The sequence below is a fragment of the Chenopodium quinoa genome, unplaced genomic scaffold (assembly GCF_001683475.1).
Source record: "Chenopodium quinoa cultivar QQ74 unplaced genomic scaffold, ASM168347v1, whole genome shotgun sequence".
NCBI classification, from domain to species: Eukaryota; Viridiplantae; Streptophyta; class Magnoliopsida; order Caryophyllales; family Amaranthaceae; genus Chenopodium; species Chenopodium quinoa.
The window spans coordinates 952,024-976,036 of NW_018742484.1; the positions used below are offsets into that span (position 1 = coordinate 952,024).

Consider the following 24,013-nt stretch of genomic DNA (forward strand, 5'->3'; position numbering starts at 1 on the left):
TGTAGAAGATCGAACTGAAGAACTAGACTAGAGGATATAATTCGTATATATCAGCAAAGAATGGAAAATTTGCAGATGAATGAGGTTACGTAACTTACATTACACAATACAAATTTTCAAAAACCACTGACTACCAATTTCTCAATATTATAAGGCTAAGCTACTACCTGGATGCCAAGCTTCTTTAACACTTGGCATTGTCAGCAAAAGCTTCTGAACTCAGAGAAGCACACAACATATGACTGACCTAAGATGTTTAGTAGCCAAATGTTTTCTTTTTCTCTGTTAGCTCAAAATGCAAAATCACTATTGTATCTGACAGCTAGGTCACCTTCTTTTTTCTTTTGGTTCATTGCGCAGTTAGAGCTGTCAAGAACTTATGCTGGCATCAGCTACTAGATGCAGTAGAGACATTATTGTTGAGACAAATCCTATGAAGCAAAGGCCTAGCAATAAGACCATCAGTGACCCAACCTGCTAATTCACTATCATGCTTTGCATGGTCAAATTCCCTCCGCACATAATCAAGAGATATCTGTAACTTCCCACCAGGTCTACAGTCATCAGAAGCATTTTTCGATGGTATTCCTGCGTTGGTCTCAAGCCAATAAAGGAAGTTGACCTGGTACACAGATCTTAGCATGTCTTGCGGTGAAGCACTTTCTTTGAGTATAACCTGCACCAATCAAGTCCAAATTAATAAGAAGCAATAAAACAAATTGAGACTATGATAAAAGGACAGAACACTAAGTGTACAACTTTATCAAATTAAGTACTCCGTATATTTTTACAGGAACTATTAATAAAACATGGGAATACCGAAAATTGAGTAACAAGGAGATTAAACAATTCTAGTAGTACTTATATTGACTTGGGGTTGGCAACAAAAAATTTAGATCATGGTTCATAATAATTTACTATTTTAGTGAGGAACAAAGAAAGTACAATGATTACTCTCGTTCCCAAATTTCTGTTGTATTCTTTTCAGCTTACACCTATCTTCAAGTCTTGATTAAACTACACTTATGAGAAAGCAATCAAATCATATAAAATTTCATCAGCTCACCCCTCTCCTTACACCACCCTAATCTTCTTCATTCAGCAACTAAGGCTATGTTCACCATTCAATTTATTTAAGCAAATAATTGCTTATGAGGTACTTCTATTTCAGAAATGTTCAAATCAGACCACGTCAGACCATAAATTTTTATCTGCACGTGGTTATTGCTAATTAATTTTAGTACCGTTATCAAAATAATTATGAAAATTTCAAAATTTGAAAGTACACATTAATGCAAATCTAACGACATCTCATTTGATGATTTCACATCAAGTGAACTGAACTTACCCTAAACTTGTTACTATCTACTCTAATAACCCCTTTAGAGCATGTTTGGTTAGTGTACCTTTTTTATTGGAAACGGATTCAGTTAAATTATTACCGTTATCGAATGTTTGGTTAAGAGATTTGGTAACAATTACCTTTACCTAAGGGTAAGGGATTCCACCCATTTGTTACCACTCTAAAACCTAAGGCAACAAATACCCTTACCCCCCTCAGATACAAAGGGATTCCTTTCCATAGTTAAACCAAATAAATAAAAAGGTAATAGTTACATGATTCCTTTTCCTCCTCTTAATTGTTTCCTTTCCATTCATTTCCATTGTTCTAACCAAACGCCCCCTTAATGTGCATCATTTTTCCCACCATCTTTCACTTTCAAGAGTGTTAAATAAAAATGTATTTGTATGTAATATTTCTTGCTAGTGGCTAAAGGCAGTGCGTCAGCAGTATAATTATAAGTAATAATGTAAATGCAATATACAACACTCAAATCAGAATAGATCAGACAGAGCGGTTCTATCTACAAGAAGCTGTCAAGTTAGAGGCTGCAAATTCTGAACCCTTCATTCCACAGTCAAGAATCTAAAGCTAACAAGAAAAGAGTTCATCCTATGTACATTCAACAAAGGCTACTTGAATTACACAAGAAGCAGAGACACATATGAGAAAAAAGGAAGGGGGGGGGGGAAGGGGGGTGGTTAAGAACTCAGTTTCATATAAACATGCAAGAGTTACTTACACAAAACTTTCCCTTGTGCTCAGCTAAGATGTAGCCTTCATTTCTATAGAGATCAAGAAGTGCAACTACATCCTCTCTTCTCTGAATTACATCACTCAGTGTGGATCCTAGCTCAAGCCGCTTCTCAATTTCTGCAGCGGCATTCTTGGCTTCAATTGACAGATTTGAAGAATTTGGCTGCATGAAGATACATTTGAACAATTAGGCATAAGTTCATAACATACAATGCCATGTTTTTGCAGAACATATAAGATTTTGTATTACAAAAAGATCTTACAGAACCATCAAAAATTCAATTAGCCAGTCACTAGTCAGCAATCCAAGGGAATACAAGACATCCCCCCCCCCCCCCAAACACACACACACACACACAAAAAACTACAATCATCCTAGCCTCAGTGTGGAAACACGCCTAATACCTTCAATACATGTTTTTCCTTGTAATGTCATGGAGAGTTAGGCGTGTTTCCATACGGACTGGATGTGACAGATTCAAAGGTGATTTCTATCAAAAAATAAATGAATAACTTCTTTCGATACTTTCCCTTTGTCAAAGTAACACAATGCTTGTAAAGTAACACACCTCTCGGAAACAACTTTTAACAGTCTTCAAATGGAAAAGGATATGGCTATGTACATTTGGATAACCTAGGATTAATCGAATATGGGATTAACTCTAGAATATTGTTCATTCTACATACATAACCAACCATGCGCAGCAAACTATTGTATATTTTTATAATTAGGGGAAAAGGAAAAGGATGGGAAGGAAACCCCATATTGGGTCCTGTACAAGCCATGTTTCATGCAGAAAATCAGAAATGAGAATAAAGAAACTCACTTTATCAGCCGGCCTCAAATTCAGATTTGGTAATGCTGGAAAAAGAGGTTCCTCAGCATTGACGTCATTAACAGAAGGCACCTGACCACTCAACAAATATTCACTGAACAGTAAGCCTGTAACAACATGTTTCAGCAAGTAATTAGACTATTACCATGATTAATACTTAGTATGAGGTTATCTCCAAGTAGACTAAAGCTTAAAAGAGAATGCGGCCCCTAGTTATTAGCTGAGACCTCCAAATATTAGTAACTAACAAGAATCAATAAAAAATGTGGCCTTAAGACAATTATTGACACATCATTTCAAAGTATATTCTTTGCAGATAATTTTTGTGATTCTAACTTGAGAAAATGATTACTTCTAGGGAAAAGAAGTACTTGCTCGATATGGATTCAAAGTCCTCAGCTGAATGGATTGATAAGACTTCAGATTGCAGTACATGTGAACGCAAGTTATTATACCAAAACAAGCAAGGGCAAGTTGTGTAGAGGAGCCTATGCGATTAGCTAAAGCTATCCCAAGCATGATGCCAATTGACTTGCTCACCATTCCTTGTGCTTCACCCTTTGCAATTACCTGACACAATATATTTAAAAAAATCACACAATGTCGTAATACCATCCTAGTAGCTAAAGGAAAGAGGAGACTCCTCCACTTTGACAATTAATTACGTGTAAAACCCATATCTACCTCTGCAAAATTCCTCTTTGCAGCAAAGCCTGCATAGAAACAGCTTCTTGTGGCAGCCTACAAAACCATTATATTAAGTGTTAGCACATAATGAACAGATGGAACTTTTAAAAGGATGTGGTGAGTATCACTGTAAACCAATTGAAGAATTAAAATATTGAAAAAATTCTATATAAACCTGTAATGAGATGGAAGTGATGACTGATGAAATGGCCAGTCCAAACTCCAAAGTCTGATCTCCAGACATCACAGATTTTTTTAATTTTTTGTAATGATTATAATTGTCATAAAGATGAAAACTGAACAGATTATAGCCAGAATCCATATTGACTGCCCATTTCTCAACAATACCAAAAGAATTTGAAGGAGTAACAGCTAATTCTAAGAGGTACGTCTTTATTTAACTCAACAAGAAATACATGCAAACACTTGTCAACATGTGAGAAATTGAAGAGTTTAATAGAAGCACCATAGAAGAAAATGTGAAAACAGGTTTTTCAAAATAGACTATGACGCAAGATAGAGACAGAGACTGAGAGGTGTCAAAAACAAAAAAAAGCATTAGCTAAAAATGAACAATTCAACATCAATGCAAACTGATATTTTCTTAAATTACCAATACCCAGATCCCAGTATCTTCTTAGCCTGTAAGATACCCATGTATTTAAGGGCAGAAGGGTAAGAGCAGTTTTTCACTATACAACACAAAAAAAGATAAAAATTCAAGCAAGATACAGACTCTAGTACTCTACAAAAGGTAATGTAATCAGTAAAACCAATCAATTAGTATTATAATGGACAAACATCTACTTGGAAAGCTATGGTCTGAAACAAATTGAACACAACAATTCCTTATCCATTCAAGTGACATAAAAGATAAATATATATATCTATGTGTATGAAGTATGATGGAACAATTAACTTCAAGGCAACTTTCAGACGCATCAAATATGTTGAATGTGTTATGCGTAAGAGATTGTTTGAGCACATGGGATAGTTGGGCTAATGTAGCCACCACCAGCATTAATTAAAAGGTCTGAATTTTCTTTTTTGCTCTTTAGCCGCCAGAGTGCAGTATCTTGGTCCTAAAGCATTCTTTTTGACCAAAACTAACTCAGAAGTTAGAAAGCACAGAAAGTTTTATCCTACCTGGATCAAGGTAGCAGCAGATCGTCCAGCTCCAGCAGCAGCACCAATGAAGACGAAAAGATGAGGAAAAGCAGGTGTTAATATCTCCAATCCAAAAGCACTATTCTCCAAAAGATCAGCAAACAACCTCCATCCTTTTGGATGAACATCAAAGTGTCGCCCATATTTTGACAGCATGATCTTGCTAAGATATCCAATTCCATCCTTAAGCACCCAATTTATTGCCGCAGCAGTAGGAATCGCCCCCTTTCCCAGTCCAACAGCAAGAAGCAAAGACTACAAAGATAGGCAACCAAAAACTACTCATAAAAGAGAACATGACAAACAAAAACATTTTCTGAAGTCTGAACCCATCAACATAACATTTTTGCAAGCAATTAAGAAAAAGTTTTACTCAAGCTAACCTGTGTGGCAAGTACCCCACTGATCTGACTAGCAATACCCTGGACCCCTCTCCACAAAGAGTAGTCCAAATAATCGCTGGTCACGCTGTCAGGAAAACCTTCTGGTAGCATCAAACGAAATACTAAATCTTTGCACAGCAACCATAAACTAGGAAGTCTCGCTGAGAGATTTAGGATTCCATCATCCATATTCCCCTTTCCTGATGATGACGGAACCGTTACAAATTCGTCTTTTGAATAATCAGGAACTAGTTTTTTTCTCTGACTTCCTTTGATCTCCCATACAACCTCCTTTTCCTTTATGTCCCCTTCCTTCTCAATACTCCCTAAGGCACCTGCAGGATCTAAATGGAACAGGCGAAGGAAACCTAAAACTGACACCAAGCATAGCAGAATCTGCCGAGAAGAAAATATTATCTCTCCCATTTTGAGGTTATCATCCCATATGTGGCCACTGAGAAAGGAAGTCAACTGATAGGTCCAAAACAATGCAAAGGTACGCAGAATCCCACCATGACTTTCCTCATGGTTACTATCACCATCGTTATCATTCTTATCGTTGTTTTTTCCTTTGCCATTGTTGTTATTATTGTTATTGCCATGATTCCCATAATTGCCATTATCTAATAAAAAATCAGGTCCTAATGAAGGGAGGACATGTCTCAACTCAAATGCTTTAGTTGCAACCGCACGCTGCAAATAACTAACTTTATTCGTAAAAGAAAATTCATGTGCTTCCAACCGAGCCTTCAGATTTCTATGTTGAGAGACGCTTTTGGGTTGAAATGAAAATTTTGACAAATTATCCAAAAGCAATGCCGTAGAAGTGCAAGTGCAGCCCATGGGTCACTTGTGCAGCTTATATATATCCACAACGACAAATGTAATCCTACAAATCCAATATCTTCAAACGTAATAGACCCATGAGTTGCATACTGCACAGACTCAAGTCCTTCTGATATGTACAAAGAAACCTGACAATTAGAAACTCTTATTACTTTCAATTTCCGAAAGACGAGGTCAGACATTGGCAAGAGAGGTACCCAGCCTAACAATTCAAGGTTCATAAAGGATGCTAAACCATCAAGGCATTGAGCCGAGCTGCCACTATTCGGGCTCTAATAGCCTCAAAACTTTTCAGCTCAACTCGGTCCGATTAGGCTCGAAATACGCAACACATTGGCAACAAAATTTGATTCAACTATCAAATTGAGCTCGAAAAATCACATATAATCTTCTTCTAGCTTAAGAATATCAATGTAAATTGCCAAAAATGCACATATCAAAATTCTTGCAATATAATCGCTCGCTATAAGATTTCATAATTTGAGTAATAATATAAACTATAGTTCAATAATCTACCTTGCATAAATTGACTATACTGACAACAAAATTAATGATAATGTGAAGTGAAACCCTAGATTATGAAATTGAAATTCAATGATTAAGAAATAAAAAAACAAACAACTTACTCAAAAGCTGCTTCGATGTAAATAGAGAATGCTCGGAAGGTGTTTCAATGGAGAACTCAGAGTACGCTTCAATGGAGGAAATAGAGAGAGGTGTGCAGCGTAAGAAGTGAAAAGCTCAGAAGATTAATGTCAACAGATAAATATGACTGTTAGCCGTGCGGGGCTCATGTATTTCGGGGTTGGCTAGGCTAGCCCGCCAAATTTACAAAAGGTCGGCATATGCACCACCTAAGCCCACATGCCATTGTGCCAATCCGTGCCATGATTTGCCTAGGCTAAATTTCATTGATTTTAACATGTTTTGTTGTGTTATTCGGGGCATGTTTTGTGACTTTTGTCATGGTTCACTAAAATAAAAGCATCATGCACAGCAACACGTTATATTGTGGTTTTTTCGTTCTAAGACAGGTCATGCATAGTGTCATCATTATCAATAGAGCTAGCAAAAGTTGACACGACACGATTACACGGCACGAACCGGATACGAAAAAAGACTCGTTTAGTTAAACGGGTCAACACAACACGTCACGATTAATTAAACGGGTTAGGTTAGTGTTGAAAATTGTAACACGAAAGTAACACGACCCAACCCGCTTAATAGGCGGGTCGTGTTCAGGTCAACCCGTTTACTCGCTAACCTGTTTAAGATATATAAAAAGATTAAAAATCTTATATTCTACTGTGGCCCAAAAAATTAATAGTGACCCAAAAATTTAAGAATAACCCAATAAATGAAAAAACCTAATTTAACCTAATATCTCACTAACCTCAGCCATCATATATAAGGATATGAGCTCCTCTGATTTACTTTTTCTCTTATTCACTCTTTCACTCTCACGCACAAGAGGTAAGCTTTCCTCTTACCTCACTTCTCTCATGATTCCCAAATTCCTATCTAACCATACTTTAACAGAGCCCTTTTCCTAAATAATGCTGCCAAAAAACACGATTCCACAAATACAATCACTTTTTTAGAAAAAAAATTTCTCTCCATGGACGCTCATAACAACTCGGATACGAGTAACAAATCTGCTGAAGAACATGATCAAATTGTTCGTTCAACTAAAAAGCCTAAACGAAAAATTAATCATTTAATTTTCAATGAGCGAATCGATGAGGAGATGCCTGAGGCTGATGAGACTGATGAAGGAAATAACATGAATATTCAGAAGAATGTTCCCTTGCCCAGAAATGTCAATAGTTCGCATTCTTTTAGGGATATGCTCCAGGGTGACAATAGGAACATACCCCAAAACAATACCGAGACTGAGGTATTTGAAATCGATATGGAAGAGGTGTCGGATGATGAAGAAATACCGGAAGACATTCTCAAAGATGAACGTTGCCCGGTGATTCAACTGTCCAAAGAAGAGAAAGCAAGACTCAGGCATCCATGGCTGAATTCCTTAATTATTAAACTTTTCAGTGGAAGGCTAGGTTACATGGGCTTGATGAGAAGATTAAAGAAAAAATGGAACATCAAGGGGGAGTTAGCACTCACTGACATTGGATGTGACTATTATATAGCCAGATTCTCCAATGAGGCTGATTATAATTATGTGCTCACACAAGGACCATGGATGCTGGATGATAACTACCTAACCATCAGGAAATGGGTACCCAACTTCGTGCCAGATGAATCTCCCATCAAAATTCTCACAGCTTGGGTCCGTATCCCTAACTTACCAGTTGAATACTTTGATATCAATTTTCTTAACAAAATTGGGTCTAAAATTGGCAAGGTCTTACGTGTTGATAAGACCACCGCTCAAGCTGAACGTGGGCAATTCACTAGGCTAAGTGTGGAGATCGACTTGTCCAAACCCCTGCTATCAAAATTCTGGTTAAAGGGTAGAATATGGCGGATTCAATATGAGGGTATCAAGATGGTCTGCTTCAAGTGTGGAAAATTAGGACATGTTGCGGATGAATGCGACACACATAATGCTGCTAAAGATCAAATGAAGGAGATGACAGTTCATGACAATCCTCTACATGATCAAGGTCAAAAACCAGAGGAAAGGGAAGATTTTGGGTCTTGGATGTTAGTCAAAAAACCGACTCGTAAGAAACCATTGAAAAATACTCACAACTCAGATGGGGCTACTAACGTCGTACATGGTGGTGCTAAAGGTTCGGAAAAGGGTGATGCTGGTGGTGGACTACCCAGAGATAAACAAGGAAATATCTCCCAGAATATAGCTCCTGGCGAAAATCACGGGATAGGCTCAAGATTTTCTGCACTGGGGATAGAAACCAATATTTATGATAAGGATCAGGATATGGAGCTAGAAGATATAAATGTGTACCCAAAAGATAAAGAAGGGAATATATTCTCCCCAATTAATTTCGGAGAAAATTCTCAACAAACTAAGTTTAAGGATAAATTTGTTCCCAAAGATAAGACAAGATTTTCCAAGTCTAGCCAACATAAGCTAAGAATAGGGGATTTTGTTTCAAAAACCCATCAAGTAGAAAAAGGAAATCATACCTTGGATGGCCCAATTATTCCACTCAAAGAAAAAGAAGTCAACATAACTGAACATGCTACTGTAAAAAATTGGAGCACGAGACAAGGCAAGGAAAATCTAGTTCTTTCTTTTGAGGCTAATCACCAAGCCAACTCACAAGCTATTCAAGGATCTGAGGAGCCAAACCAAGCCTACTTGACGCAAGACACCTCCATCAGTCATGTGTCCAATACGTTACCCGATCATTCTGAACATCCCCCCGGAGAAAAATCTGTTTGTGGGATACCCTATGGAACACCCCTACTTGTTGATCTCAACACCAATGGCGCACAAGTTGGAGTTGAACCTGGATTCTTACCTTCCACCAATCTCGAATCCGAAGGAACTGGTGGCTACAATGAAAATTCCAAGTGAATTTAAGAGATTGTTAAGTCTCATTAGCCAAGCTTATATGTCAAGCCTTCCCTCAACTCCACTGTCTATGGAAGAAAGTTTACCTATGTTAGCTCTGGCTTTACCACCAATTTCATGCATGGTGTGGAATGTGCAAGGTGCGGGGAGTTCGAACTTTATTAGTTCTTTGAAAGATTTAATTCATGCCAACAAACCGAATGTGTTGGTACTTGTAGAAACACATATGGGAGGAGACCAAGCAATAAAAATCATCAATTATGATGGCCATGAAAGAGTAGATGCTGTGGGCTTTAGTGGTGGAATATGGGTGTTCTGGAAATCTGAGGATGTTATAGTTAGTCCTTTACTTAAACATACTCAACACATCACCATGGAGATCACGAGAAGAGGAGACACTCCGTGGTATTTTTCGGCAGTATATGCTAGTCCTGACCCTATGAAGAGGAAAGAACTATGGAAGGATCTACAAGAATTTGCTAGGCTTAACAACAAACCATGGATGATAGCAGGGGATTTTAACGACACAAGATTTCCTTCGGAAAGAAATTCATCTTGTAGAGAGACAGATAGAAGATCAAGATTGTTTAATAATTGGATTGAGGATATGGATCTCATAGAGGTTGAGTTTTCGGGAGCGGCCCATACATGGGCGCGTGGACACTCATTGGAAACTAGACATAGTGCTAGACTTGGTCGAGCCCTGTACAATGAACAATGGGCAACCCGATTTGATAAAGCAGCCATGAAACACCTACCAGCCATCCATTCCGACCACTGTCCAATCCTAATATCACCTAATGGTTTTGCTCCGTTGCAGGCGCTTCACAGGCCGTTCCGCTTCCAAGCAACTTGGATGACACATGAGAACTTCAAAGATTTCATTGCCCAAAAATAGGATAACAATAGCCCCTTATTACCAGCTCTCCCAAAGCTTTCGAAAGATTTACAAGACTGGAACCGTGACACCTTTGGTAATATATTCAAGCAGAAAAGAGTCCTCATGGCACGAATTGGAGGCATTCAAAAACGACTCTCAATTCGTCAAGAAAGAGGACCAATCAAACTTGAGAATAAGCTTCGTCGAGATTTGGATGAAGTTTTATCAAGGGAAGAATCTTTATGGTACCAAAAGTCACATGTGGATTGGCTAAAGGATGGAGACAAGAATACGACCTTTTTCTATCTTAGTACTATCATACGAAGGTGGAAGAACCGTATAGTAGCCATAAAGGGGAACAATGGGGATTGGATACAAGACAAAGAGCTAATTAAAGAGCATATAGTGAACTATTTTTCACAGCTTTTTACTAAAGAAGGGGAACCTATTCGATTTGATGTGCCTCAGGACGTCTTTCCGGAGCTCCCATTGGATCAATGGAGATTTCTCACTCGACAATACACTCGAGCTGAAATTGACATGGTCATCAAAGAGATGGCCCCACTCAAAGCTCCGGGACCGGATGGATTTCAGGCGCTCTTCTATCAAAAGAATTGGGACTTGGTAGCAGAATCAGTGTACAATACCATCATTCCTATCCTGGAAGGGAAGGGCATGCCTGAGAACTTTAATGCCACGTTCATTGCTCTAATCCCGAAAATTGAAAAATCAGAACTTGCTTCCCAATTTCGACCTATAGGGCTATGTAACGTTGCTTACAAGATTGCCACGAAGGTCATAGTTAATCGAATCAAGCCAATCCTGCCTACTTTAATCTCGAACACTCAATCAAGTTTTGTCCCGGGTAGACAAATCACAGATAATATAGTGATTATGCAAGAAGTTTTGCACACTATGAGACGAAAGCAAGGAAAAAAAGGATATATGGCGATCAAGATCGATTTTGAAAAGGCCTATGATAGGCTCCGATGGTCATTTATAAGAGATACTCTTGTGCAAATGAACCTCCCTTTAACTATGATAGAGGTAGTAATGGAATGCATCACCACATCAACTCTTCAGGTACTTTGGAATGGAGAGCCCTCGAGTAGTTTCAAACCAAGCAGGGGAGTTCACCAAGGAGACCCATTATCTCCGTATATATTCGTGATGTGTATGGAGCGCCTATACCAAACTATAGAGGCAGCCATCGTCAATGGCTACTGGAAACCGATACGGGCAAGCAGGGATGGCCCTTTACTCCCAAACCTGTTTTTTTGCGGATGATACTGTTCTATTTGAAGAAGCATCTGTGGATCAAGCAATGTTAATTCAAGCATGCCTGGAAAGATTTTGCCAAGCATCTGGACAGAAGATCAGCTTGCCGAAGTCACGAGTCTTCTTTTCAAACAATGTCGATCATGAGCTACAGCAGGACATTGCTACTACTCTGGGTATGGAAGCTACGAAAGACCTTGGATTATATTTAGGCATGCCTACTCTTACAAGTAGGGTGACTAAGGATACTTACAACCACCTATGTGAAAAGATAGACAGACGGGTAGCTGGGTGGAAATCCAAATACTTATCGTTGGCTGGGCGTATCACTTTGGCGAAGTCAACCTTATCTACGATGTCGTTCTATTCAATGCAAACTGCCAAGATTCCTCGTACAATCAGTGACAATATAGACAAAAAAGTACGGAGATTCATTTGGGGTGGTAATGAAGAAAAGCGAAAAATTCATATTCTAGCATGGGATACACTCCAAAAGCCGAAGGAACAAGGAGGCATTGGTATCTACTCTGCTACCCAGGCAAACGCAGCATTCCTTACAAAATTGGGTTGGAGAGTTCTGACTGAACCAAATTCGTTATGGTCAAGAGTTCTGCGTGCCAAGTACTGTAAAGGGAGATGCGACATTGACATGTTTGTGCCAAAGAAAGATATGTCGAATGTTTGGGGTGGAATTACGGCCAACGCTAAATTACTAGGAGAGGGTATGCAAGTAGCTGTTGGAAATGGGCACAATACCCTCTTCTGGAAGCATAGATGGGTAGGAGACAATCCTCTAAGTAATTTGGTCACAAATCCCATCCCTCCGGAATTAATGGAAGTGACAGTAGCTGAAATGTGGGAAGAGAATGACGGCTGGAGATGGAACGTGTTTGCACCTTTTTTATCACAAGATACACTCAAGTCAATATAGAATCATGAGCTTAGAGTTGACCCTAATGTAGGCGATCTGGTGTACTGGAAAGGCGAAGCAAAAGGTAGATTTTCAATTAAGTCTGCACTTAGAATCATGAGACAAGAGACTGACTCCTTGGATGAGAAATGTTGGGATTTAATCTGGAAGGCGCCTGTGCAACAACGAGCTCGAGCGTTTATATGGCTTGCTTGTCATAATCGTGTACTTTGCAACCATAATCTGTTCAAACGCAACCTCACTAACTCCCCAGTTTGTTACATATGTGGTAACTATGAAGAATCTACCCTTCACACGCTTCGTGACTGTCCTGCTGCTAAAATGGTATGGCGCAAATTAATCCAACCTAGGTACTTTGACCAATTCTTCCGAGGCTCCATTAAGGATTGGCTGGAAGAAAACTTGGCTGGGGCAGAGAACCATATGGCAGAAGATTGGCCTACTATTTTCGGAACTGCTGTTTGGTGGATATGGAGGTGGCGAAATTGTCAAGTTTACAACAGAAAGGATGAAATACCAGTGGATCTTGGTGCATTTCTTAGAATCAGGGTGGAGGAGACCAAATGCAGCCTCAATCAAGGTGGGCTGATCTCAAATCATTCACCAAGACAATAAGCCACTGCAAATATTTCTTGGCTCCCCCCTGCTTTGGACGAATATGTCCTTAATTGTGATGGAGCAGCCAAGGGTTGCCCTGGGCCAGCAGGAGGGGGTGGTGTAATTCGCAACCATGAGGGCCGCTTTATCTCTGGCTTTACAGCAAACTTTGGCAGGTGTACATCAACACGATCTAGCTCTTGTCAAGGGGTTAAAACTTGCACAAAATTTGCAAATAAAGAAATTGGAGGTGCAATTAGATAATTTGACTTGTGTTCAAATTCTGCAAAAGGGAGAAGCTAGTGGAGGGGAGAATATACAGGAGATCAAAGAGTGTTTGAATATGCTTCAAAATGACAATTGGACTGTGAAAGTGGCTCATATCTTTAGAGAAGGAAATAGAGTGGCGGATTGGTTGGCCAACTGTGGAGTTTTGCAAGACTCTAGCTTTAGTATTGTTAATTTCATTCCTTTAGAACTAGGGAGAATCTTGGATGAGGACGCAAGAGGAGTAGCTAGGCCTCGTCTAGTTACGCGTTAAACTTGCACTCTCAAATGAGATTCTGTTTTCCTTTTTGCGTTATTTTTCTTTTTTAGCTCTTAGTTTGTTTTCTTTTTGGAGCTTAGCCTCTCCTCTCTCGGATCAAAAAAAAAAAAAAATCACTTTTTTTTATAAATTCCCACAATACCGTCCACGTCACCGGTTCAAGTTATTTTTTAATTTTTACGGTTTTATGTGAAAACCGCTACTTAAATTAGCGGTTTTAGGGCTTTGAGTATTAAAAAAAAAAATAAAAAAAAAAACGTTAACTTTATTCTCTCACCTTCTCACTTTTGGCTTCCAGTAAAAGCAAAAAAAATTCCTCAACAACGACATTCATTCTCAGACTTCTCACACTCAAACATGGAGAAAAATTATTCAACCCACCCGCTTCCGCCATCGGAGCGGCGCTTGACGCTAGAGATGGTTGATGTTTAAATTAGGGATAATGGAGGGTTAGTATAGTTTATGCCTAATTTCGTTTTTATTTTTTCAATTCAATTGTTAATTTAGGCCTAATTTCGTTTCTTTTTTTTCAATTCACTTGTTAATTTATTCAATTTATTCAATTTTTGTAATTGTGTAATCCAGATCTAAACATACTAAGTTTTAATTATTATTTTTTTGCAAGTTTTGTTTTTGTTTGATTTGGAGTATTATCAATCATAATTGGCGCTGTTTTGTTTTCTTCTAAGTATTACTATCAATCTTGGAGTATTATAATTATGTAAACTTTGTTTTTGTATTTTGATTATTTGTTTGTTGAAAGATTTATGTTGCTAGCTTTATATTTTTTTAAAAAAAATTATAGTAGAAAACCGCTACTTGAAGCAACGGTTTTCTGCTAGCTTTATATTTTTTTTAAAAAAAATTATAGCAGAAAACCGCTACTTGAAGTAGCGGTTTTCACTTCTAAAAACTGCTACTTGAAGTAGCGGTCTTTAGTTTTGAAAATCGCCACTTTAAGTAGCGATTTCTCCCTGAACCGGTATTTAAAAAAAAATCGGGTTTTTCTAACTTGATTACATGTACGGTATTTAAGGAATAAAAGAAAAAGAAGTTGTACTTAAAGAATTGGAGTTTTTCCCAACATTATTTTGGAAAAGAGCTCACCTTAATATCTTTAATTACTTTTCTTCCTTTCAATTATTTCATTATTATTTTCGATTGTTCTAATCTTCTTTTTTCTTTATTGTTATTTCTGCCATTTTTTTTTAACATCAATTATTAAGTGACAAGTAATTTTTGAACAATTATAACTTAGACGGTCTTTGGGCAAACTTAGGTGGTTAAAACAGTGTGAACTTCATTGATTATGCTATTTTGTGGTCTGTTTATTCATGTTGAAAACATATGGACCAAGTTCATGGCTTAAATGGTTAATTACTAAACAGGTCAAGTTTTTTTACACGAACACGACTCGTTTAACCAAACGGGTTACACGTGTTAATTTCGTGTTAACCGTTTATTAAACGGGTCATGTTTGTGTTTAGCCTTCTTGACCTGTTTATTAAACGGTTCGTGTCAGTGTTAGGGGGTCTCCAATTTGTTTATATATGACCCGAATATGAACACGACACGACCCATTTGCCAGGTCTAATTATCGATGGATACTGGAAAAGCACTAACGTTCGGAATTTTACACTATTTTACCGTCTTTTGTGATTTATACGTTGAAATATAGCCACGTGTGATCTTGTTAGATTCGTCTCGAAATAAAAAAAAACTTGTTAAGAAATAAACTTTCATCACTTTTTTTTATAATTTTAACTACAATACAACTTAAGATATTTAAATTACAAGATGAGCATTAGCAAGCGTGAAATCCCCAATTTAAGGTCTTGATATGTTCACCTTATGTGTACTGTGTTCTTATTATTATTATTATTATTATTATTATTATTATTATTATTATTATTATTATTATTATTATTATATTTTTTAAATATAGTACGGGAGTACTTACAATTTTTAGTTGTAGGAAGATGATGGGGTATTTGAAAATTATTGAAACCCTTGAAATGACACTCTATATATAGAAAATCATAGGTTAAAGAATATATAATATAATATTAAATGTTCTATGAGATCTCGAAGATATTAATATGTATCTTTAAATATTATGAGAGGATGATGAGAATCGATCATATAATCCTCTGAAATCGGAGAGAAGCTCTAACTAACTCAATAATTCTTTACTCTCTTATTTACATAATTTTGACACCTAAAAATGAATATAATTTTAGTGTTTACACAATAATAATGTAGAAAACTAAAAAAAAAAAAAAAAATTAATAGAAAATTTACATAATTTAATTGTAAATCGTTAACAATAACCAAATAATGAAAGACAAAAGCCAATACACAATAAGGTTATAAGCTGTAATATAAATTAGGTAAGGGGAGGGAACTTGAGTGACACAAATATCACTCATCATGATGAGTATAGTGAAAAGTCCGAAAACCCAAAAAATGCCTGGCACGAACCTGGCCTGGTATGGTTCTTCTAACCCAAAAAGCCCAGTTTTAGGGCCACACACAGCCCGACCTGACCCGCCCATTTGCTCACCTCTATTTATAACGCACACTAGAGCTGGTTATTGGGTAGGGTAACCCAATGATAATAGGGTTAGGGTAAACATAAAGGGCTTTTAATGGATAGGGCCTTTAACGGATAGGACCCTTATTGGGTAGGGTTAATATAGGGCCAAAATATTTTTCCAATCGAATAGACAAACAAAATAGATAATGTAAAAACAATTACATAGATGAATTTATATTCATATATACTTAATAATGGCTTTGTTCAATATTTATTTTAATTGATATTTTGTTGGCCCACCCATTATCGACCCGCTATTGACCCGCGACCCGCATGGTCCAGACCCGCTATTGACCCTATAAAATATGACCCTCTTTGACCCAACCCACAATTGACCGCACCGACCCTGACCCGACCCGCCCAATAACTAGGTCTAACGCAAACATATTGCACACGAGCATACCAAGCAATAGTTTAGCCTAGTGGGAAGGAGAACACCTTTGAATCTAAAGTTTTGAAGTTCAATCCTCATTAAACGCACTTTGAGGGTGGGAATCCCTTTACCCTTACCTCTCCCCCCACTCTCCAAATGTCTAGCCCACTAAATCGGGCCGGGTTAACCAAAATTGTGTGTGCTAAGCTAATAATAATAATTATAAATAGTTTTTAGGCTCAATGGATGTCCGAATCAATTTATATTCATTTATTAATTTACTATAGAGGAATGACATCGAATATTACATAATTAAGTGGTTAAGACTTTAATTTATAAATTCGAGGTCATAAAATCTTATACGTAGTTTATAGTTTTTGTTTTTTATTTTTTAATTGTATGACATGGAATAGAACACCTAGCCAAAAAGAGAGTGCCAAGTAACACCTAGACTATGTTTAGAACAACGTTTTAATAAATCGGATTAAATAGTAACACCGAGCTACATGGTTTTAATTTCATCTAGCAGAAGCAGCGTAGACAACTAGATCATTAGGATATCAGGATAAATCGCATACGATTAAACAATTGAACCATAAAACCGGACTAATCTAATATGAAGGAGGCTCATAATACCACTTGTTAGGATTAATTCCTACTATTATACTTTAATCTTCATATCAAATTAATCGGTAAATCATAATTACGGAAGCGTAACTGATTCCATGATAATTGATCGCGGAAGCGTACCTGATTCCATGATGATTAATCGAGTGATTTCTTGGTTATGTGTCTTCTAATAGATACACAATCTAGGGTTTTCTCTCTATTGATGGGATATTATTGAGAGTCTATTGTATGTACTACTAGAGACCATAACCCTAGATGTCTATTTATATAGACCCCTTTTCTAATCCATCCATTATGCATTAGAAAAGGTCTAACGGTCTCTACACATAAAACTCAACCCATACTCTATAAAAGACGTAAATAAGCCAAACAATAACAATTACGTAAATGAATCCCTTTATTTGGGCTAAACTATATGACAACGTATAAATACAATCATAACTATATTGTCCACATACGTTATTGTATTTAGGTCCATAAATTTCTTACACAAGCAACATGAGTATCAATGTCCGAAGGCCTAAGACTCGAGAGTGGCATCTTCGTTCACGTATGTAAGTCTGCATTCCTTGGATAGATCCCAACTGTAGTGAGTAAGGAGCTCTTTAGGAGAAGCAGCGAGGAAGGTCAGGCGGTCAAGATGGTGATGGTCTAAGTCCGTCACGGCAATAAAGGTCAAGCCAGTCACGGACTGGGCAAGCTTTCTGAGGAGCAGATAGCTCTCTGCGTCCCAATACACCAAAACTGAAAGGTAATCAGTCTCAAATGTATGTTCGGTCACATAGGCCGGGCCAGGATTGCATCCCGAATTTCATCATCAAAAACCAAGAGGACGCGCTTATGCACTTGGTGGTTAAGCTTTCGAGTTCCCATACACAGCAGGGCAATCCACCACCAGACCAAGAGACTCAAGTTTTGATTCTGGGGAGATAGTAGCTATTGGCCTGAATGTAGTACACATAGCAATAGGAGTACAAATAATAAAATAATTAGTCCTCTATAATATATAACCATCAATCTTATCTTAAATCTCATGTTTGACCTAACTCAAAATAAACTACATATGTCCTAATTATAATTCATAACCCAAGCGGCTAAGTATTATCATATATTGTCAGAGTTGAGCCTAACTAAAAATGACCAATTTATAAAGTTGACTAATAAATCTCTACAAGTAATTGAATTACAGTAGTCCGTACATTATAGACATTTCCCAAATAGTTTTGCCTCAAATCTCAACCACTTCCCTGGCAAGTTTTACAGTCAAGGTTTGGTTGACATTATAAAATGGAGGAATTAAAAATTTATGGAAATTGATAATTAAAGTGGGTAATTGTTTGGTTGACATAAAAAAAAATGGGGAAAGTGAGAATTGGAAATTTCAACTTCCCACAAAAAACGAGAAGTAAATTCCCAAGCCCCCCTTAATAAACCAAAATTAATAGGAATTTTAATTTCCCTTATTGCCAACCAAACACATTTAAGAAATTCCTAGAAATAAACTTCCCATAAAGTATAAATTCCTATGGGAATTAAATTCCCACATCAAACAAACAATACCTTGATGTAAATGAATAAAAAGAATGTTAGCATGTTAAGTTTGGTCTTAATGGTCATAAGCCATTTTACATAGTTGAGACTTGAGACTTGATCCTCAGATAGATAGAGGCAATACTGAGTACTCAGATTCGAGTCCATCTTCAACTACAAACGCTATCTTCAGTCTCCCAACCCGTATGAAGCTCAAATGACAATACAATTAAATTACATAGTTTCGAGTCCATCTTATTTACAGGTTGAAAGGTGCAATATTTATATCATAGTATAATTTTTTTATTTATTTTTTTAATATGAAGTATAATATACAGACATACGTACAAGGTACAGTTGAGTTGCATTGCATGCTGATTCAGAATCTTGATTAAGCATTTAAGCAAACATCATCCGGATATACCACTTGGCATTGTACCCTGAATCATGCTGCCAGCTGATTGGGTGGACGGGTGGTCGTCTTCCTTAATCTTAATTAATTGATAATTAATCCCATTTTTTAATTACTGATGACTCATCAACCACATTATTACATTAATATATTTGCATAATTGTCGTACTCCTTGTACTCTTTCATGCACTAGAAGCTTATATATAGAGTTATAGCCCTTATATAAGCATTTAGCCTTATAGGGATGAATTATTGATGCTAATTATATGTGTTTTGTTTCCTTATTGTTACTTTTTTACTGATGAATTATTGATGCTAATTAGGGATGAATTAATCAACAACTACCTAGTAGTAATAAGTTTTTATGTGTTTTGTTTCCTTATTGTTACTTTTTTTTTGGGTTATGTAATATTTTCCAAGTTGAAATTTGTCTTTACTAATGTTTTTATGTAATTATTTTAATTGCGTGTCTGCGTGTTAAAGATAAGACCTTCATTTGCTTTACTGTACAATATTTTCTCCGGTTTATTAAAATTACATTATCATTGATCGATTCGTTTATCTATAATTTCCATCTCAATATATATTAGTATCAAAATATCTAATTTTAATAACTTTAACTTTTAGTTGTTGTTATTGTTTTGTTTTTAAGCATAAAAGTCTAAACGTTGCAAGTTAAAAAGAAACGAAAAAAAGTATATGAATATGCCAAAGATAAAGTGTGCATGCACTAACTAGTAAAAATCTTATTGTGTGACTTCCATTTTTTTTTTGTTTGGTGTTCCATCCGTTTTACCTTTTTAGTTAATCCGGATTCGAAGCTCAATTTTGAGTGGTTAAGTTCCAATCCCCTTCCAATTATTGTTACTTCCATCTTTTTGAGGTTATAGGTTTGAGTTTTATCACTGACCTAGATACAAGTATGATTATTGTTGGGGTAGTCTTTCTAATGTCGTTCCCCCTTCTACGACCATACCCAAAGGTTCGGCTTGCAATAAACGTTGCTTTGACTTGCAAGGAGTCTAATTCAATCTACCCCATTTACGTATACGTAGTATATCAATTCTCTTAAAAAGTCCCTAAGAGTGTTTGGCCAAGCTTAGAATCCAAAAGAGCTAAAGTAGGCAATAGTTTACCCAAAAATTTTAAGTCCCTTAGAGTGTTTGGCCAAGCTTAGAATCCAAAAGAGCTAAAGTAGGCAATAGTTTACCCACAAATTTTTATAGGAGAAACTAAGAAAGCTTCTAAAGAAGTTAGCAGTGAAAATAGTTTACCCACAAATTTTAATATGCGGCTGTGTGACCAGCCATCATGGGGATAATTTTGTGAGTGCTATGGGCTACTCGATCAGCGTTACATGAGTTACTTTGTCAGTGTTATAAGGATTACCCGGTCAGTGTTTTAAGGGTTACTTAATTAGTATTACAGGAATCACTCGATTAGTGTTATAAGAGTTACTCCCTTCTTTTTTTTTTTTAACAAGCGGCCACACATAAAACATGCTGTTACAATTATTATTACTATTATAATTATTGTTTTTCTAGAGGAAGACTATAATAATTATTGTTGTTATTATTATTATTTTTGAGGCAAAGTATTATTTTTATTATCTTTTAATATTAGTTATAGTTTATTTCAATTTAATTCCGTTCATTTTCCAAAAGAAATAAACCTTACAAAGGGGGTGATTAGGGTGGATGTCTTCCTTTAAACATCAAAATTAATTTTTAATGATTGATTTCCACAAAGTAATGTGAGCATATTCCAATACTAGGTTAATTCCGTGCGATGCATGATTTAAACAATAATTTTTTTGCTTATTTGTATGTGATACGTATTTAAGAAAAATATAATAAATCGTGTGATCATATTAGATAATCGAGCTATAACAAAATATATGATGTTAAATATGGAGTATTATAATCATATATATATATATATTATTTATATTTATTATTATTATTGATGTATAGAAGTAACATCTAACATCACTCAATTTCCAAGTTGCCGGACCTAATCTCCAACTTATCTCCACCCCGTTTTTGTCACTCTCTCTTTTGTCGTCATCACTCATCATTGTCATGCTTCATCCAATACAATCTCCCAAGTATTCATTTTTTATGAACGAAATCCTCCAATAATTTATTTTGTTTTTTTAAAATATTTTTTTTAATTAGCACAATCTCCTAATAATTCATAACAGAGAGTACTGGTACTTCGTAGAAGTTTCACTTTCTTTCCATCCTTAACGAGTGTCCCAATCTCAATCAATTAATGGAATCTTTTAACACGTCCATTTGAACTATTATATACAAAAGGAATACACTTTTAGTTCATACTAGTACAGTGTGCCCGTGTGATGCACGATTTAAAAAAATATTTATATTGTTGATAATTTAAATATTAAGTATTATTGGACTCTAGTATATTAATAAATGCTTTATTACATGTTATATATATAATTTGTAATAATGGCCAACACAAAAATTATGGAATGAATTTTCAATTAACATTATATAGACGGAGTTAATTTTAGAAGGAGTCGGATCAAATTTATCGTAAACATCTCAAATTAGTAACGGCCTTACTAAAAAAAACTCTATATATAGGTTTTAAAAAAAAATAAAATAAAAAAATAAATCAATTATATAAGGCTATGGAAAATGATTAATTATTTCAGAAGACTTGTGTAAAATTTGACTAAAATTCACCAAAATATGACTCATATACTCAAAAAAATATATTAATAGTACATTATTAAGATAATTTTTCTATTAGAGTATCAGTTAGTTGAATTAAATATGTGCTTATAGCTTACTCATAAAAGTGTAGTTTTGATCTAAAAAAAAAAAAAAAAAAGATAGTTACATATTCATTCAACTTTTATGTATGATTAATGTCAAAAATATATAGATGGAAAAATATGTATACATTTGATATATCAATTTTAAATATAATATTGAGTTATCAAAGTTTTTATGGTTGATTGATTTAAAAAATCATTCTACGTTAATGCGATAAATAATATATGCGATAGATTAGTTCCTTTTATTATTATATTATAATATAATCTATTACTATAAAGTCTAGTTATTTAAGTTTATTATAATATTTTATTTTTAGTTATTTCCATAAATATACAGTGAGAAAAAAAATATATAGAATGATTAAGAATATCTTTCATTACTATTTTTTTTTTTGGAAATAAGCTTTGGAGGAAAAAAAAACTACACCAAGAAGTGACACGTGTCATTCCTGGTGTCTGTTTTAGTATTTTGTTATTGATTGACTAGTATTAATTTGTCACAATTCTGCCACATTTGCCAAGGTATAATTTTAAATGAACATTAAAATCTTCAATCATCTCTAAAAAAAATCACAAAAACTTTTATTTATGGAATGTTTAAATCGAGACAAATTACGCATCTCAAAACATATTTTATATGTCAAATATCTATAATTATACTCCGTATAAGAGTAAAAATTATAAAAAGTTGATAATGTGAAAATATTTTATGAGACGAATCTAACAAGATCAACATGACTATATTTTACTCAACGTATAAATCATATTATGTGGTCAAAGAGTAATGAATAATGCAAAAGTCCAAAATATTATTAGAGCAGAGGAAGTATTTAGTACTATATTCTGTAATAACTCGTACAATCTATTCTGATATATATTATATAAATAAAGTAGGCATTTTTGGAGAGAATTCGGAGCGCCACGTAAGAAATATACTTATTTCGACCAATAAGAAGAAAGATTTGTATTTTATTTTTGAATTAAAAAATTATGTCGCCACCTAGGTAAAAGTAACAAATTAGATTTGATATATCTAAAATTTTAATGCCACGTAGATTATAATCCACGAATAAAATTTTTTTAATGAAAAAAATAAAGTAAAAATATAGGAAAAGATAAATTTATTAATTCAATACTATGAGTATAAGAAATCCAAAAAAAATATGCTAAGAAATATTTAAATGATAAACGCTTATAATAAAGTTTGATACATATCATTATAAGATAAATTTTGATAGTATTTATGATAAGAAATACAAATTGTTCGTTAATTATAATTAAATTAAAAAACCCCCATCAAGCGAATTTTATGTTAGTAATTTTGTGTTAATTTTTGCGGGTAATTTTTAGCTTAATTTTTAAATCCTATATTTAAATTAATATTTCTAATTATTACTTATATTGTATTAATTTGGGATACTCAACGATTATATTTTTATATTTTATTTACAAAATATTTTTTTACATGGAGATCTAACACATCATACGACACAAATAAAATTTCGCATCAATACAAAACCCCATCAAGCGAATTTTGTGTTAGTTTTAGGTCATCAATGTCCGGGTAATTTTTAAAATATTAGGTTTAAATTTATATTTGTAATTATTAGTTACATTGTATTTATTTAGGATAACGATTATTCGTTTATGTAATGGCATACGATTAGATGTTGTATACTTTATTTTTGGACATGATGAAAAAATTCCAATGCATTGATGTGATTTTATATCGCAAGAATTTTTTCATTTATTGGTAAATATATTGATTTATTTATATAAATTTAAAGATTTAATTTATATCAATTTCAGTTTGGCTAACATTTCACGGTTCAATTTATCCATTGATGTGGTAGGTTGGTTGTGGACGAGGTTGGTGATTCCATCGAAATAAAAGATATGGTAAAACAA

The 24,013-nt window shown here is 35.2% G+C and overlaps 2 protein-coding genes across 2 annotated transcripts; one reads left to right on the forward strand and one right to left on the reverse strand.

The window, feature by feature from the left end:
- Positions 1-15: 15 nt before the first annotated feature.
- On the reverse strand, positions 16-6,778 carry LOC110719328 (protein root UVB sensitive 1, chloroplastic-like). Its single transcript, XM_021898231.1, has 8 exons — positions 6,644-6,778; positions 5,172-6,145; positions 4,768-5,043; positions 3,619-3,675; positions 3,306-3,504; positions 2,926-3,041; positions 2,085-2,261; positions 16-676 (listed from the first exon to the last, which is right to left on the reverse strand). Exons 2-8 carry the CDS (start codon positions 6,012-6,014, stop codon positions 389-391), a joined length of 1,956 nt encoding a protein of 651 aa, XP_021753923.1. The 5' UTR covers positions 6,015-6,145; positions 6,644-6,778; the 3' UTR covers positions 16-388.
- Positions 6,779-9,565: 2,787 nt separating this feature from the next.
- Positions 9,566-10,423, forward strand: LOC110719729. Its single transcript, XM_021898719.1, has one exon. The coding sequence runs from the start codon at positions 9,566-9,568 to the stop codon at positions 10,421-10,423; it is 858 nt and encodes a 285-aa protein (XP_021754411.1).
- Positions 10,424-24,013: the final 13,590 nt, after the last annotated feature.

Bases quoted from the DNA above. Each gene is read 5' to 3' on its own strand.
- LOC110719729 (XM_021898719.1), top strand. From the start codon at position 9,566: ATGTCAAGCCTTCCCTCAACTCCACTGTCTATGGAAGAAAGTTTACCT.
- LOC110719328 (XM_021898231.1), bottom strand. From the start codon at position 6,014: ATGGGCTGCACTTGCACTTCTACGGCATTGCTTTTGGATAATTTGTCA. The intron at 3,505-3,618 runs GTAGATATGGGT...ATATTGTGTCAG, and splicing joins CAAAGAGGAATTTTGCAGAG to GTAATTGCAAAGGGTGAAGC. The intron at 2,262-2,925 runs GTGAGTTTCTTT...ATCTTCATGCAG, and splicing joins ATTTGAGGCCGGCTGATAAA to CCAAATTCTTCAAATCTGTC.